At 35.6% G+C, this 19,362-nt stretch overlaps 1 protein-coding gene across 2 annotated transcripts in view; it reads right to left on the bottom strand.

The window, feature by feature from the left end:
- Nucleotides 1-19,362, bottom strand: part of CHL1 (cell adhesion molecule L1 like) — a 92,156-nt gene that overhangs the window by 20,852 nt on the left and 51,942 nt on the right. For both annotated transcript variants that reach the window (XM_087431357.1, XM_087431358.1), the window contains exons 13-17: nucleotides 17,444-17,609; nucleotides 7,902-8,026; nucleotides 4,079-4,180; nucleotides 3,685-3,882; nucleotides 2,147-2,217 (exon numbers count right to left, since the gene is read on the bottom strand). In XM_087431357.1, coding sequence (XP_087287483.1) covers nucleotides 2,147-2,217; nucleotides 3,685-3,882; nucleotides 4,079-4,180; nucleotides 7,902-8,026; nucleotides 17,444-17,609 — 662 coding nt within the window. The remainder of the gene's footprint in view (nucleotides 1-2,146; nucleotides 2,218-3,684; nucleotides 3,883-4,078; nucleotides 4,181-7,901; nucleotides 8,027-17,443; nucleotides 17,610-19,362) is intronic.

The following is a 19,362-nucleotide window of genomic DNA, read 5'->3' as shown; positions in this document are numbered from 1 at the left end:
TTAAACAAATTGTTTCTCTCTGATCATTATCTTATAGACAGAAATTATTTTGTAAGTCAGTCTCTGCGGAGGGGGTTGGTAATTCATTCACAGCGTCTGTTTGTCAACTTGGGAAATATCTGACATCTAACTCCTTTTCACGGGATAATCCATGCAAAATAATAACCAATGAATAAATGTTCTTAAACTTCACTGTTTGTGCCTATAGTCATTAGATCTCTGACATTTCAAAATTATATCAAACACAATGGAACATATTATGAATGCAAATGTCAATGTAGTTCCAAATTTCTCTGACTACTTCCTTCCTCTAGTCAATTAATTACTAAATTACCCATCATTTACTCTTCAAAGACAAATTATAAACACTTTCTTGGTATAATCCCATTCGTACAAGATGAGAGCATTAGTAATCAGTGTGTATGTATCTCTGGGGGAGAGAAGAGTGACTTATAAGTAAGACAAACAGTAAGAAGAACTGAAGATTTCTGCCCTCTTTTCATTATTGACTCAGTGCATGGCATCTGGATAAGGTCATTAAACTGAGTCCCAGCTTCTCTCTATGAAATGTAAGGCTGATAGCACTGAGCTACCATAGCCCTCCCAGAAGAGTGGTGAGGATTAATGAGCTAACGTGAGTGGAACATGGTGTACTTCTCAGAGGAACTGACCTGATAATTACATACTGTTATTTTCATCCAACCAGTTAAATCATCTATCTTATGAAAACTTCTATGGAACTTAAAAGAGGATAAGACAGATACTCTAAAAGAATAAGATACTAACATAATTTCAGATTATAAATTAAGTAATTATTAAGACAATGTGGTAGCAACTATTTACGGTGACAATTCAAGGAAAGAATAATATTCTTGAATATATTTAGTTTCTGTGTATTACCAATTTTTTAAAAATTTTAAATTTGCAAAACAATTTCACTGAAATGGGAATAAAGGGTTAGTGTTGAGATAAAAGTATTGACTAAATATTTTGCAGGTATGAGCCATGTAATTATATAATGAGTACTGAAACCAATATATGAAGAAAATAAAGTCAAACCAAAATTCATATACTCTAAAATTATTCCAAAAATTATACCTGGAATTAGATCTGGAAATAAATTAGTATATCCCAGCATACATTCAAAAATTTTCTACATTTATGTAAAATTCAATTAATTCAATGTTGGAAGCCTATTATTAATCAGAATGGTTAAACGGTAATCTACTTTCAAGTGAGTTAATGTACTTGTTCATGAAATATGTCCAAATAATAAAGGGGAAAAAAAAAAGGTCTCCACTGTTACAAAAGAAATTTAGAAATGACACTCAAAAAAACTAAAACCATCTGAGCAGATATAAAATTTTATGGCAAATTCAAAGTGGAAAGTCTATTTAATAACTCTTAACAGATATACAAAGTAGGAAATAGCGGAGTTTAAAGTCCAAAGATATCCATGATTAAATCCTAGTTTTGTTGATTTCTAGTTGTGTGGTGATGGGGAAGACTGCCAATCACCCTGGACTTCAGTTTCCACATCCAGATCAAGGTGTTAATGATGTTCTCTTGACAAAGTTGTTCTCAGAATAGAAATGAGTATATAAAATACCTCATAGTGCCTAATAAGTGGTGACTATTATCTGCAAGTCATTTTTTGATATGCATAATAATTATTAGAATGTATATTAAAATTTAGTAAAAGATTTTCAGTATTTTTTGAATGGGAGAGGATTTAGGATATTGGTAATAAAAATATTAGAAATCTGAAACTTTTGGTAATAGATTTCAATTAAATCAACCTGTATAGCAACTAGAAGGATGTGCAGCTATGACATACAACTATCTACTGGGGCTTTGGGGGGAAAAAATAAAATAAATAACATCTTAAAAAAAAAAAAAAAAAAAAAAATCAACCTGTATAATCTTCCTTAAATTATTTACTATTATTAAACTCTATTTCACAACATTCTAATCACATTGATCTTTAAAATATACAAATAAAATATATTTATAAAATATACTATAATATACAAATTTTATCTCTTTGTTCTTAAAAATACTGTTCTATCATTACACTTAGCATGCAGACCTAACAGAAAGCAAAAAAGAACACAAAGTAATACACAACATATTAAAGAATACACACCTCCCATTTTATAATCATTTCCTTGGGTTGAGAGGCTTGAACTCTTATATTTTGTGGATTCTTGTCTGGAGCTGAAAAATTACAAGCATTAAAATTATTTTTTTCTATTGTATGGCCAATAGGTAAATTATCATATAGTCCCTCCTCCCTCAAAAACCAGATTTTTTAATAATTTTGATTATATTTGTTTGTTTCTATCTGACCCAGTTCGTAAAAAGATTTAAGGCCGTTGTTTTTCCAGCTTTATTGAGATATAATTGACATATAACGTTGTATAAGTTTAAGGTGTACAATGTAATTATTTTATATATGTATATATATATCAAATATACATATATACACATTTTACATTTATACGTATATGTTGTTAAATGACTACCACAGTAAGGTTAGTTAACACATCCATCATCTCACATAAGGCAGCTTTTAAATATATATTTTATTTAAAGGAGTAAAATTGTGTTCTTGGAGTGTTATGATTCTTATCCAATGAGAGTAGATGGTTTACTTTACATATCTTCATTTTAAACTTGCTCCTTACATTTTTAGACCTGCTTTTTAAAATCCTAAATTCACTTTCTAAATACACATTTTCATTTTAAACCTGCTTTACTTTTTCTATTAAAATTATTGTTAGAAATGTATGTTATGCATATTTGCTTATAAGCGTATAAAACTAAACATAATGTATTAATATCAACAGCCAAGTTTCAGGGACAATAAATAGGAAACAGCAGGTAATGTGCCCATGAAACATATTCAGATGGATCCAGTTGATAAGGAAGGGCTAAGTAGAGAGCTTAGTGCCAAGTTCAACTTACACTAAAATCACACGAGCATCTAGCATCTGATTCACTTATTCCTCTGCTTGCTTTTTTCTCAATCCAAAAAGGATTTATACCCTTGTATGCTTATTTATTTCACCCAGGAGAAAAAAAATAATAATATCATGCTATGACCACATTGATGACTTATGTCAATTCAGTAACACAAATGTTTGTACTATCATTCTTGAAATTTAAAAAAAAGCATCTTGGGAATTCAGATAGATATTAAATATCTATCTAGATACCAAGATACAATAAATACACTAAATGCATAAAATTAATGACATTAGATAAACCGAAAGTTAAATAAGGTGCCTATAATGAGTCAAAAGTTTTATTTCTGAAAGTTGAAATAAAGAGAAAAGGGAAAAAGTTGACTTTCTCTCTATATATTGAACATCAGTTTAGAACTTACTTTATGATATCTGATTTTAACATGATATTTAGCTATCAGAAATTACCCATAGTAATGTTTGCTCATATATCTCCCCGTAATTTCCTGTCCCCTATCAAACATTTATATGCTACTTACAACACTGATATACTTTGAATATTTTGTGTGTGGTTAGTTTATAGAACTTTTCAAGCTCTCTATTGGAAGAAATCTAAAATCTTATACCATGCTATGAATCCCTTTTGTTGTTGTTGTTGTTCAAAGATGGGGTAAATCGAAACTAATTTGTTAGAAACCTGACGTGGGAACCTACATACCTGCCGGAGGTGTTTCATGATGGTCTGATGGCTGGCTGGGTCGGCTTCTCCCTACCTCATTCACGGCTATGACCCTGAACTGGTACCTCACATATGGAGCCAAAGATAACATGACTGTTGCTTCCTTGCCTTGGACTCTAGTCAATTCCTCCCATCTTCCAGGTTCCTCTTTGTTTCCTTCAAATTCTACAATATACTCTGGCAGGAGAAACATAGGAAAAAAACATCAGAACAAATTGAATTTGAGTTAAGTTATGCTAAGATTCATATACAACATTAAAAGTTTTAAAGGATGTTTTAAGAAGGATAATCCACCAACTGTGGTAAAAAACGGCTTTAATATTAATTTTGACTCTGGAGTGTAAGTAACATGGTCATCCCAAGTCTTCCCTACCGCTAATATTGCTATTGTGGTCATCTCCAGCTTCCCACGTCAGCCGAACACTCCTGTTCTGTCTTTCAGACAAGTGAAGATTTTCTGGTGGATCCGGAACATCTAATTAATAATGAAAAATGAAGGTGAGGAGAATGCAGATCGCTGCCTTTGTCTACCCAATTTCCTCGCTCAGGCACAGTGCCAGCCCCCTTCCTTTCTGGGCCCATGTCTACACTCACAATTGTCCACACCTCACCAGCCCTTCCAGCTCCATTTCAAATGCAGCTTCTGTCATGTCTATTCCCTACTGGAAGTATTTCTGATTGCAGTTCTCAGAGGGCCATCCTTCACCACAGGCATCAGAATTTCTTTAGGAGTAGTTATTAAAAGTGAAGGTTTCTGGGCCCCATCCCTCTGGCTTATTGAAGGAGCTTGGCCCAGGAATCTGTATTTCTAAACAAGTTCCTTGGGTGATGATTCTGCACACTCAGGTTTGAGAAACATGATCGATCTCAAGTGAATCATTATCCTCCAGCTTATATACGTATTTACATGCCTGAGTCCTCTCCTGTATGGGACTAAACAGATTTTCAAGGCTAGGTACCATATTTTACTAATCTTTGCATTACCCACAGTACCTTGCACATAAATGTTTTATGGCTAAATGAGTGAGAAATATATTATCACTTCAATCATGCATATAATTATTACACTAGAGCAGTAAAATTAGGTCCTATGACTAAAGGAAAAAAAGATAGATAAACATGAGCTCAGACTTTCTTTTCCACAACTGCTTTGGATTTTTATTGTAACTTATAACAATGAATTCTCAGTGTATTTTAGCAACTTTTATACTCTCTTGGCCTCTTCTGAAAAAGAGTAAGAAGGCAGTTTATACTGGAAGAGGAAAATTTGGCAGTGATAAATATTGTGAGGGAAACTAGAAAATTGAGTAGGTGACGACAAATTTTAAGAGTGCTAAGTGCAAGGAAATTTCTGGTACTTTTAAAGTAAAAGCATCAGTAAAAACAAATCTTATCCCTCATGATCCTTATTTCCAAAATTGGGTCTCAATTCTCACATGTATTCAAGGATATTTACTTTTTCTCAGAGGAGACAATGAAAGTAACATCTAAAAGAAAGTAACACCTATTGCCCCTGCTGAGTATTTGCCAATTGCTGGAAATTTTACACTGACAAAAAAACATTGTTCTCAATTCAGAAGACAACATGTTTACTTTTCAAATGTGGTCAGTGACTGTCCAAACTTTAGGGCCTTAAACAAGAAATTATTTCATCAACAGGTTTCAGAATCTGAGCTCAGAGAACTGATATTTCTCTTCAGCACTTACTAAGAGCCCACTCATTTCTGAACTTTTCCTGTAGCAACCAATACAGCATGTTGCATTTGACATCAAAATCTGCTCTTTCTGAGAATCATATGGGGCGAGAACTGATGGATTACTGTTGAGACTTAAAAGAATGATACTCTTTAAGGATGTTTATGTCAAGATTTTTGAAAGTAACTTCTGACTGGAATGGGTCAATCATATGCTTTTAAAGATTGTTTTCCACGAAAAAGAGTCTTTTAGAAACTATACATGGATCTGTCACTTGTTACTGTCAGTTACTGATATATGCCTCTTAAAATCAGAGATGGGCCTAAAAAATTAGAATGTAAACTCCAAGAAGTGGTTAAGAAAATGCAGACTATCTTGTGGAATATTTTTTTAAATTATTTTATTTTTATTCTAAAAATAATTGGTAATTACTTCATATATAAATAATACATATAATCATAGCCACTAATTATTTAAAATTATCAAAATGTAATGGTTCTAGAAGATGGCAGCCTAATCAAATGACTGAAATATTAAATTTCACAAGGAAATTTAGACAGTGTGCACCAAGTAGGGGGAAAGCCCATGAATCCTGACACATATCCCCCCTACACTTGTGGTGCCTGGGATAAATTCCAGTTTACTTGAAGGTCAACTATTATATCTGGTGAATTACTATTGGAACAATTACTAGAGTATTGAACCTTTCTGCTTGTAGTCCCCTGAAGCAGCTGAAACTCCTATGGCCAAACATCTCTCCTAAAGGTACAATTCTATTCAACCAAGACCATATATTCTATCACCTGGGATCTGCACTTTTTTCTTCTTCATCTTACTTTTATTTCTTTGGTAGAAGCCAACCTGGTGGCCATTTCCTTTACCTGAGATACATAATGGCCATTTGCTTTACTTGAAACACGGTGGCCATTATTTCACTTGAAATATACTGGCCATTTGCTTCACTTGAAGAGATTCAGCCTGTTAACTCATTTTTCACCAGCCTACCTCAAAAGAGACTGAATTATTTCCTCTCAGTCTGTACTGGTCCCTCTCATTAGCACCCTACCTGCGGATCCCAGCAACCAGAGTGCTAAAGATACAAATGCCTGTTAATAATAATGATTGATCTAGACATATGATAACGGAGTTTAGGCCAAACCAAACACTTTTAAGGAATATCAGCAAACTAAAGGAAAAACTAAATGATGCCCACTGAAACAGAATTATAAGAGAAAACTGTAAAAATGTCTATATCAGTCAGCGTTCGGGCAGAAGACAAATAGTTCACACAGTTTAGGATAGTTCAAAAAGCATTTTGGTTTTTTTTGGTGAGGAAGATTGGCACTAGCTCAGGGACAATCTTCCTCAATCAAAAAGAAGAAGACTGGCAACAGATGTTAGCTCAAGGCCAATCTTCCTCTATTTTGTATGTGGGATGCTGCCATAGCATGGCTTGATGAGTGCCGTGTAGGTCTATGCCTGGAATCTGAATCCACGAACCCCGGGCTCCCAAAGCAGAGCGTGTGAACTTAACCACTATGCCACCAGGCCAGCTCCTCAAAGAGCTTTTAATAAGGACTCTTTCAAAAGATATGGACAGGATATCCAGAGTGGGGGTAGGGGGGAGCAGTTACTAGAATCCCATCAGAGAGAACTGGGTAGAGAGAGCCTCCCTGGGAGAATCAATGACTTTGGCAGTGGGACACAGCCAGCGTGCAGGGAGGGAGTATGGAAAATAAACACACCCACCCACCCGCCTCTACTGCCAGAGGTCCCCATTAGCTGAACCAAATGAAAGCTTGAGGATAAGTGGTTTGTTGATGTTGTCCATACAGGTCAGGTTTGCAGATCAGAGAGCTGGTGAAGAGTAAATCTGGAAGGACAACTGGAAGAGATATCCAGCAGATGATCTAAGAGCTTTAAACGTGGGTGATTGCAGGGGTAATTACATTGATTACGTTAGTGAAGTGTGCACATTGTTTTCTAATTAGCATTACCATTAAAAAAAAATCAAAGGCATTCCTTTGCAGAACCCTTGAAGTCCCTCCCCACCCTTCCTAGAGCCCTGGGAGCTCAGTCTAAGCCTCTGATTTAGAGCGTGACCACTGAGCAACCACCACTGGACCCCCATTCTGATCCCTCCATGCCAGCCCATGTCCATTCCTCAACCCATTTCTCTGCACAGGAGGAAAGGGTAGCTCAAGAGCTTTGGGAACTCAAGCATGCTTCAGCTTTCTTTCTGCTGATAGCATCACCTACCTCCCACTGCTTTTGAAAACGTTACCCATGTTTGGAAAAGAAATTAAGCATTAATTAATTTCTTTAAAGCCATTAAAGAGGAGAAAGCATTTGAAAGTGGGGTTACTATTTAAGTGAAAAATTCAAACTAATAATATATGTGCAGGGGCTCAAATAATCAGTTTAATTGCCTAAGAACAATGAAATTTAATCAGTAATGGAGAAGAAATGAATAGAGATTTCTCATTAGTTAGTGCACTTACCAAGGATGGTTACTTGAGTTATATCAGCAACGCTATCTAGAGCAGTTTGAGCTGAACAGGAGTAAATACCTTTGTCCTCTAAGGTGACATTAGATATAGTCAGATTAGCTCCATCAATAATTATCCTACCAGGAAAAAAGTGAATATATGATGAGGATGAAAACAATGGTAACACAATCCTTTCAAAAATATATATTCCCTATAGAAAATAATTCAAGGAAGAGTAAAAAAAAAAAAAAAAACACTTCACATAATGCAAATTTCATTAGAGAATGCCACAGTTGAAAACTGGAGACAAAGCATTACTCAAGCATACACAAATGTCTACAGAGCCATGAAAGGGATCAGTTTTGTTTCATTTTGTTTTAAATTACCATATCCAATCATCCGTGATGCATGGGTCAGTGACAGAACTGTGTTGCCTGGTGTGTCTGAAGAGTGTCCCATACTTTACAATAGCTAAGATATATTTGAATAATTCTTAAGGTATGGAAGGGAACCACCTAGATAGGACCAATTGGGGTCCTTCTTACAAAAGAGATTTCTGACTCATACCCCAGTTCTACAGAGCCAGAATATCTGAGATGGAGTCCAATAATCTCTAGTTTGACAAGTTCCCCTTTTTTCCACAATTCTGCCTCCCAAGCAGAATGCACATTAAGATCTCATAACAATTACACTTTGTGACTTATTTGAACAGTAGATGGCAGACTAGTACCTTTTTTGCAAATCATTTGCAACTAGCTTTTAATCATTTGTTCTATTTTTCCCAATGAGTAATTGAGTGTACTACACGAAAATTGGCTTTTTTAAAATAAATTATACCTTTTACCCTATTCCTATGTATTGTTAACACAACTATTCAAGTATTTTTTAAAAAATAAAGTTCCACTAAATCTGAGATATAGTCACAGCAGTTTGCTATTTAGTCGAAATAACGTCATTCTTGTGGGGAGGGAGAGAAAATTTTACATAATTGAAATTTTTAATGTAAAACTCATATAAACTGCTTAAAAGTTTGAATTATAAATAACTACTTCAAATTGTAGTAAAATCAAACATGGTTCTACCCTTAGATTATAGACAAAGTCAGCCTCTTCTTCCTACGCCAATAACTGAATGATTTGCTAATTGATACTACTTAGTATCGCAAGTCAAGAATTTCATAAAAGATGTAAAATATGATGTCAAAAACATAAAACACAGGGGAAATAAAAATATAGTGCTTTTAGAACGCACTCGAACTTAAGCAACTATCAACTTAAAATAGACTGCTATATACATAGGTCATTATATATGAACCTCATAGTAATCACAAACCAAAAACTTACATAGATACACCAAAAATAAAGACAAAGGAATACAAACATAACACTAAGAAAGTCATCAAATCAGAAAGGAAGACAGCAAGAGAAGAAGAAAAAAATAGAGACGATCTACAAAAACAGCCAGAAAACAATTAACAAAATGGCAATAAGAACACACCTAACAATAATTACTTTAAATGTAAATGGACTAAATGCTCCAATCAATAGGGTGGCTGAATGGTTAAAAAAAAAAAAGACCCATGTATATGCTGCCTACAAGAGACTCACTTCAGATCTAAAGACACACACAGACTGAAAGTGAAGGCATGGAAAAAGATATTCTATGCAAATAGAAATGAAAAAAAAGCCAGGGTAGGAATACTTATATCAGACAAATTAGACTTTAAAACAAAGACTGTAACAAGAGACAAAGAAGGGCATTACATAACAATAGAGAGATCAATACAACAAGAGGATATAACACTTGCGAATATCTATGCACCCAACATAGGAGCACCTAAATACATAAAGCAAATATTAACAGATATAAAGGAAGAAATTGACAATAATACAATAATAGTAGGGGACTTTCACACCCCCCTTACATCAATGGATCAATTATCCAGACAGAAAATCAACAAAGAAACATTGGCCTTAAATGACATAGTTGACCAGACGAACTTTAAAAACATGTATAGAACATTCCATCCAAAAACAGCAGAATACACATTATTTTCAAGTGCACATGGAACATTCTTCAGGATAGATCACGTTAGGCCACAAAACAATTCTCAATAAATTTAAGAAGATTGAAATCATATCAAGCATCTTTTCCAACCACAACATTACGAAACTAGACATCAATTACAAGAAGAAAACTGGAAAAAACACAAACATGTGAAGGCTAAATAACATGCTACTAAACAACTAATGAGTCAAAGAAGAAATCAAAGAGGAAATCAAAAAATACCTTGAGACAAATGAAAATGGGAACACAATGTTCCAAAACGTATGGGATGCAGTAAAAGAAGTTCTAAGAGGGAAGTTCATAGCAATGCAGGCCTACCTCAGGAAATAAGAAAAATCTCAAGTAAATAATGTAACCTTACACCTACAGGAACTAGAGAAAGAAGAACAAACAAAGACCAAAGTTAGTAGAAGGCAAGAAAACATAAAGATCAGAGTGAAGATAAGTAAAATAGAGACTTAAAAAACAATAGAAAAGATCAATGAAACTAAGAGCTGGTTCTTTGAAACGATAAACAAAATTGATAAACCTTTAGCCAGACTCATCAAGAAAAAAGAAAGAGGGCTCAAATAAATAAAATCAGAAATGAAAAAAGAGATGTTACAACCAACACCACAGAAACACAAAGGATCATAAGAGATTACTACAAACAATTAAACACCAACAAATTGGACACCCTAGAAGAAATGGATAAGTTCCTAGAAACACACACTCTTCCAAGGCTGAATCAGGAAGAAACAGAAAATCTAAAGACTGATTACTAGTAACGAAATTGAATCAGTAATCAAAAAACTCCCAACAAACAAAAGTCCAGGACGAGACAGCTTCACTAGTGAATTCTACCATACATTTAAAGAATATTTAATACTTATTCTTCTCAAACTCTTCCAAAAGTCTGAAGAGGAGTGAAGGCTTCCAAACTCATCTTATGAGGCCAGCATTATCATTATCAAAACCAGACAGGGATACCACAAAAAAATAAAATTGCAGGCCAATATCATTGATGAACATAAATGCAAAAATCCTCAACAAAATATTAGCAAACCAAATTCAACAATACATTAAAAGAATCATACACCATAATCAAGTGGGATTTATCCAAGGGATGCAAGGATGTTTTAATATCTGCAAATCAATCAACGTGTTATACCATATTAACAAAATAAAGGATAAAAATCATATGATCATTTCAATAGATGAAGAAAAAGCACTCGACAAAATTCCACATCCACTTACAATAAAAACTCTCAACAAAGTGAGTATAGAGGGAACATACCTCAACATAATAAAAGCCATATATGACAAACCCACAGCTAACATACTCAGTGGTGAAAAGTTTAAAGCATTTCCTCTAAGATCAGGAACAAAACAAGTATGCCCACTCTTGCCACTTTTATTCAACATGGTATTGGAAGTCCCAACCACAGCAATCAGACAAGAAAAAGAAATAAAAGACATCCAAAGTAGAAAGGAAGAAGTAAAACTGTCACTATTTGCAGATGACATGATACTATGTATAGAAAACTCTAAAGACTCCAGCAAAAATATATTAGAACTAATAAATGAATTCAGTAAAGTTGCAGGATATAAAATCAATATACAGAAATCTGTTGTGCTTTTATATGCTAATAACAAACAATCAGAAAGAGAAATTAAGAAAACAATTTCATTTGTAATTGCATCAAAAATAAGAAAAAACTTAGGAATAAATTTAACCGAGGAAGTAAAAGACCTGTACACTGAAAACTATAAGACAGTGATGAGAGAAATTGAAGAAGACACAAATAAGTGGAAAGGTATATCATGCTCATGGATTGGAAGAATTAATATTGTTAAAATGTCCATACTACCCAAAGCAATCTACAGATTCAAGGCAATCCCTATCAAACTACCAATGGCATTTTTCATGGAACTAGAACAAATAATCCTAAAATTTGTATGGAACCACAAAAGATCCCAAATAGCCAAAGCAGTCTTGAGAAAGAAGAACAAAGCTGCAGGTATCACACTCTGTGATTTCAAACTATACTACAAAGCTATAGTGATCAAAACTATATGGGAATGGCACAAAAACAGACACATAGATCAACAGAACAGAATAGAGAGCCCAGAAATAAACCCATGCTTATATGGTCAATTAATTAACAACAAAGGAGGCAAGAATATACAACGGGGAAAAGACAGTCTCTTCAACAAATGGTGCTGGGAAAACTGGACAGCTACATGCAAAAGAATGAAACTGGACTGCTTTCTTACACCATATACAAAAATAAACTCAAAATGGATTAAAGGCTTGAATGTAAGACCTGAAACCATAAAACTTCTAGAAGAAAATACAGTCAGTAAGCTCTTTGACATCGGTCTTACCAATATTTTCTTGGATCTGTCTCCTCAGGCAAAGGCAACAAAAGCAAAAATAAACAAATGGGACTACATCAAACTAAAAAGCTTTATCACAGCAAAGGAAACCATAAACAAAACGAAAAGGCAACCTACTGAATAGGAGACGATGTTTGCAAATGATATATCCAACAAGGAGTTAATATCCAAAATATAAAAAGAACCCATATAACTCAACATCAAAAAAAGAAACAATTTGATTTAAAAATGGGCGGAGGACCTGAATAGACATTTTTCCAAAGAAGACATACAGGTGGCCAACAGACACACGAAACATGCTCAAGATCACTAATCATCACGGAAACGCAAATCAAAACCACAATGAGATATCACCTCACACATGTCATAATGGCTATTATCAAAAGGACAACAAATAACAAGTGTTGGCAAGGATGTGGAGAAAAGGGAACCCTCGTACACTGGTGGTGGGAATGTAAACTGGTGTAGCCACTATGGAAAACAGTAAGGAGCTTCCTCAAAAAATTAAAAATAGAACTACCATACCATCCAGCAATTCCACTTCTTGGTATTTATCTAAAGAAAACAAAAACACTAATTCAAAAAGATATATGTATCCCTATGTTCACTGCAGCATTATTTACAAGAGCCAAGACTTGAAAACAACCTACGTGTTCACTGATAGATGAATGGATATAGAAGATGTGGTGTATACAATGGAATATTACTCAGCCACAAAAAGAATGAAATATTGCCATTTGCAACAGAGCTGGAGGGCATTATGCTAAGTGAAATAAGTCAGACAGACAAATACTATATGATTTCACTTATATGTGGAATCTAAAAAGCAAAACAAATGAACGAACAAAACAAAATAGAAACAAACATAGATACAAAGAACAAACTGGTGGTCACCAGAGGGTAGTGAGGTAGGGGGATGGGCAAAATAGGTGAAAAGGATTAAGAGGTACAAACTTCCAGTTATGAAATAAATTAAGTCACGAGGATGTAATGTAAAGCATAGGGAATATAGTCTATACTATTATAATAGCTTTGTATGGTGACTGAAGGTTACAGACTTGTCTTGGTTATCATTTCATAATATATGTCAAATCACTATAGTGTATACCTAAAACTAGTATAGTATGTCAACTACACTTCAATTAAAAAAATAAGAATAAAGTAAGAGTAAAAAAAAATCTCGTAATTCTAAATTCGATAAAGCTTTGACATAAATTAGTTTTTCAGTTCATGTTGATGTGTCCATTTGGTACAGTATCAGAATATTGCATACACTGACAATTTTTGAAAAGTATACCTTCTTAGATGAAGAAATACAATTTAATAACCACTTCAACAGGGCTGTTTGTGCCCTGCACAAAGCTGCTCACCCACAAGAGTTCAGGAGAGCTGAAATCTAGCCTACAGTCTTCTCGCCATGATTTGTACTCTGGAATGGGGCTGCTTCAGGCCAGAAAGAAAGGGCAACTTTTTAGTAACTCATCGTCCCAGAGGAGGTACCTTTTATAATCTTACAAATGTACCTTAGGTGCCCTCAAATTAATCATGGTAGAATGACGCACTAATCCTTAAAATTTGGTAGGTATGACGTACCCAGGGAGCTTATTAAAAAATTTCATGTCTTGGCCTCAGTCCAGTTTCCAAATCAGAAATTTTAGAGGTGGAGCAAGGGCCACTGCATTTGAACATGATCCCTAGGTAATTCTGGCTCACGTCAATATCTGACAACTATTTGTATTAGCAAGAACATACTATGTTACGCTGCAGTAATAAACAGCTCCAAATTCTCAGTGCCTAAGACAACAATCATCTATTTCTCTCTTACATTATGCTTCCATCATAGGTCAACTGGATTGTGAAGAAGAACAGAATCTTGAAGAAGCCCTTTGGTTACATTGTTAAGCACAGTATAAATTTTAAAAATGGTTTCTACTCTCATAAACCTGCTCTCCAGCTTCATCTTGATCTCCATTCCTCCCAATCTTTTCCTCTGTTTTTACCTCACCTGAGAAACCTGCCATCACTCTACAACCTCTCACCTCCTTCATCTGCAGCAGCCAGCTTGCTGGGCCCCAATCCATGTCAACCTCCATTGCCGTCTTGCTCCATTCCCTCTGGGTACTAACCATGTACTGCTGAAGGCAGTATGACAAAACGATTCTCTCTTTGGACACCTGTGTTTACAGCTCAGTTCCACCAATTATGACTTCTATGACCATAAACAAAACTTTGAGCCTAATTTGCCTTATCTAACAAGTGAGGATCAGAGTATTTTCTCTCTCTTCAGAAGTAAATGAGGTAAAACACATAAAGTGATTAGTGTATAGAGCCTTGCGTAGCATGTGCTCGAAGGGTGTTACTAATATTAATTAAATTGATTTTATTCATTACTGGCTTATAACTAATCACATTTCTTAATGCCCCCAATTCCTGCCCCTCTTTCCTCTCTGTTTGAACCAATTATCTTAGTTCCTGATTTGTCAGGAAGGGATCTGTCCATCCTTATAATCTCTGCCTAACCTAATGCTTTACAATCTCTGCATCCTTATTCCTCCCACCACCCCCTGTGCGCTGCCACCTTCCTTTGCTGCCATTTCTGAGGATAAATAGCAGCCCTTCCTTGATGCCAAGGATAGAGCCCTCCCTCTTGTACTCTCGACACCCTTTTCTCTCACATCCTCCCATTCACGGACACATGGATATATCGAATATCCCTCTCTCACTTGCCACTGCAGTCTCTCCTGCAGCACTGGGTCCTTGGCTCTGCCTACGGTCAGGAACTGTCCCCATTACGTTTGTTAAGTACAGTCCAAATTTTAAAAATGGTTTGATATCATATCCAGCCTCCATTTCATTTTTCAAAACAACCGTGTGGGGTCTAGAGCCACCTGCAGGTTAGAAAGCTACAGAAAATTCCCTGAGGTTATTCCAGCCTTCCTAATAGGCTTGCTGTGAGAATTAATGAGCGAAAGTGTGTCAGTGGGTATAATGGTCCAGAGAGGAAGTTTCTAACACTTATCATACCCCTACACGTGACAGGGGACAGGAGGGGAGAGAAGAAGGAATTTCACTTCTCATTATTTCTCTAGTGCCTTTTGATCAGAAATTTAACCTCTTTCTAGGTAAATGTTTCTGGTCTCCAGCCTAGTAATAAGGAGAAGGTGTCAGCAGAAGGTGAGAAATGAGAACTTAATAATGGTTCTGTCAAATTTAGCAGATACCTGTGATTTCACCTCCCTGCTATATTTCCATGCCTGCTCCTGGCTCCAGTCAAGACAGGCCAGCAACAATCACTCCCAGCCTTCCTCACTCCGGAGATTTCCTCTGAGCTAAGGTTACTGTTCCTCACCCCACCCCTTGTTTAGGAACAACATCTGTGTCACTTGCTTAGTTCTCTCAGATAGCCAGAGGCTTATTTGAGTGTCAGCCACAGCATACTGCAGAAATAGGGCTCCACAAAGAATCTGGTTGGAGGTTCTGGGGTCAGAGCCTAAATACGCAGGTCACATTACCAACAAGGTATGAGTCTCTGATTCCCCTCTGGACTGTAGCCCAGAGGTCAGGTGGAAGATCCCAGATAACCAGACAGTAGTGACAAAAGAGGGAGAATTTGGGTAGATCTGAGCAGTTAACAAATCAACTAACATAGGGCTTAAGATCTCTGTGGCAATATGTAGCCTTTTAGGTATCAATAATTAATCTCTTGTTTCCGTGACAACTGGTTGCAATACATATACTTTCCATAAACCTTTACATATATATAAAAGGGAAACAAATTAAGTACCAAGGCTAAGACCAATGTCTTTGCATAGAGGTTGAACACACACACACAAATACCAATAGAAGCCAAGCAGGTAACAGAAATGAGAGAAGCCAACCAGAGAAATAAGCAGTATGAATCATAATAGCTAAATTAGACTGAGTACTTAGTATTTTCTATGTGCTTTGTATGTTAACTCATAATAGCCCTATGATGAAGACATCTTTCAAAAAATTTTTTTAAACCAAACTATGTTACAAAATGTAAAACTAAGGCACTGAGAACTTAAGCAGCTTATCTAAGGTCATAGACTCAAAAAATGACAGAGCTGGGATTCAAATCCAGGCCACTGGCCTCCAGAGCCCATGCTCCTAATTACGACACTGCTGCTGTCTCACCAAGGAATGCATGTCCTATCTACTGACCTTCAGATGTACTTTTTTCAGAGTGAAAAACAGCAAAACATAACTATAGGTGAGATTTGCCTCCTTCAGGAAGGTCAATTTTTAATCCTACCTAGTAAAAATGCAAAAGGAAGGAGAGCTGACCTCTGCATGCTTTCAAAAGACAGGGTAGGCATTCGGTACATATAGATTCTTTTCTCTTTCTTTGATGTACTTAATAATATCTAGTGCTATTTAACATCTATGCACACTTTCTTCTACATTCTCTTTTATATTTTTTCTATATTCTCTATACAGAGGCTGGAAGGCTCAAAACCACACTTGCCTATACTTTCTAACAGGAAGGATTCCAGATAAGATTTAGCTTCTGCCAATGAGAGAGATTCACGTGAAACTGGGAGGTAGAAGGGAAATGGGCACCGTCTCCTCTGGGGCTGTGTGAGCAGACAGTGACTCTGGCAGACATGAGAGCTCTGGGTGGCTGGACTCACTAGTAGCACCAATGGGGTGAGAGGGCAGTGAAGACAGCAGCAATTTCCAGACATATGGATTACAGCTGCAGCGCCATGTGACGAAGAATTCAAAAGTTTAGTAAGCAGCTCCCTTTAGGCCTATCTCCTCCAGTCTTTCCAACAAAGGTGGGGAATTTGTGAGCAGTGAAGCCCATGCAATAAATATGCCTCAATTATTTGGAGTGGCTTCTGTTTCATGCACTCTCGGGATGGAACACATTATATGAAAAGTCAGTAGCAAAAGCAAGAAGACAAACATGAGAGAAAAGTGAAACAAGTATAAGTATGACCTTTTAAATACTGCCTTAAAGACTTAAATGTATTAATCAGTTATTGTATTGTAATTCAGCATGAATACATTTGCAACTATTTTTTTCAAATGCAAAGTTTAATACCAAGCAAATACTATACATACTATAATAGTTTACCTACCTGCCATCCTCTGTGCCGTTACTTTCAAAGGCTTCTCCATCTTTACTCCAGGACAACTTCAAAGTGTGTTTCAAATATGAGTCACATTTGCTTTCACAGTGTAATTCAAGCGTATGTGATCTGGGGACACGAGGATTCTTCGGAGAAATTCTAAGTTTTGTAGCATCTGTGTTTACCAAACAAAGATACTAGTTAGAGCTACAGGCACAGCTTACTTTGTGATCAAGTGCCTGGAATTTAATCAACCAAAATGGTCAACATAATAGTCAAATCCTCATGCAATGTCTGTCACACTGTAATTTCTTAACATCATATATCATTACTATTTTCTTTCCATCCAGGCCTGGGTATCTGATGAAATTTGGGTGGAAATATTAATTAATAGCAATTTCTCTTACTATTTCCTGGGCAAAGGGAGTAAGGAGAATGTGAGCAAGCAAATGCCTCTAAATGTTGAAAATAATATAAATTCTCCTTTTAGTGCTTCTGGACATGTGATCAAAGCACCAAAAAGAAAATCAATTAATTTTCTGTTAACATGTTTATTATTAATTCAAACCTCAGGTTAAATGGTGAAGCCCATGTGTAGATAAACTAACAACACGAAGGTGGGGAATTTGAACTTAAGGGCCATGAAGGTAGAGGCTGTGCCTCTTGTGTTACATTCAAGTACCCTCAGAGCGCAGAAGGGAGCCTGTACATAGTAGGCACTCAACACATATTTGTTGAATGAGTTATAGTGAGTGATATTTTTAAAATAAATTAGTAATATGAAGCTCAAACATTGGTACTATGGCTATCTTGAAAAATGTTCATTTCATTACGATTGTTTCAAAACATAATCCTTACTCTTGAAGGCCATATTAAAGGTAGTATACTTTACCCCAATGTGGCACTTGGTAACCCTCTCAGAGGCCAAATCTCATGAACTGACCTCCAGTTCACAAGCATGTTCTAATATTTGCTATCGACATTACTCAAAAAACTGATTAAAAACTTAAAGTGTTAGTAAAATTGATTATTTGGTATTCCAGGCATGAAACCTGAAGATATTATTAAATTGAACTAATTTTAAGTGAATTACTAAACATCATACTCCTGATTCTAAATTTAAAGCCAGAAAGCCATTTAATAAGAATAGATACCATTTAATAAGCACTTATTCTATTTATTTACCAAGACTCTGCTAAGAAGTTCACATTCATTGTGACATAACAATTCTATGAATATTAATATCTCCACTTTCTAGAGAAGATTAAGGCTAAAATGAAATTAAATACTGGCAGTAAAGCTTCCTAACTGGTAAGGGGCTGAGCTGGAATTTGAACCCAAGTATGGCAGAGATCAAAGCTCATGCTTTCAATCACTATACTATATTGCCTCTTATTCAACTCCATTCTTGACATTCCTTTCTTATATGCAAAAATTATGTCCTTAATCCTTCATTTATGTGATTCCTATATATCCCTTACATATAAAATGGACATTAGAATAGAACTAAAGTTTATGAACTTGTCCATCTCTCTGGCCACTAGTAGTTTTGAGGTCCACTTTGGGCCAAGCACTGTGTTGGGCAATAGTAATGTGAAGGTGCATTTGGATTCCAGGCTTCACTCTCATTGCCTTTAACCTGGCTGAGTTGCTTAACTTTGATATAGGTTGGTTTCATAAAGTATACAAAGAATCACTCTCATTGACTTCATAAGGGTATTCTGAAAATTGTACATGACATTTGAAAATGCAGGGAGACATCAGAGATAAGCAGACAGCATAGCAGAATATTTATGTGCTTAAAAAATATAGTCTACGGGGATGGCATGTTGGATAACTTACAATACAGAAAGAAACAACTACTATGAAGAATAAAAGAATGTAAGACAGTAGAGAAAGAAGGAAGGGTGTGTATGTGTGGAGAGAGA

This window comes from Ceratotherium simum, chromosome 5 (assembly GCF_057802395.1).
Source record: "Ceratotherium simum simum isolate JZ-2026a chromosome 5, ASM5780239v1, whole genome shotgun sequence".
NCBI classification, from domain to species: domain Eukaryota; kingdom Metazoa; phylum Chordata; class Mammalia; order Perissodactyla; family Rhinocerotidae; genus Ceratotherium; species Ceratotherium simum.
The sequence above is the reverse complement of the archived record's forward strand: the minus strand, read 5'-3'. Positions and strand labels throughout refer to the sequence as shown.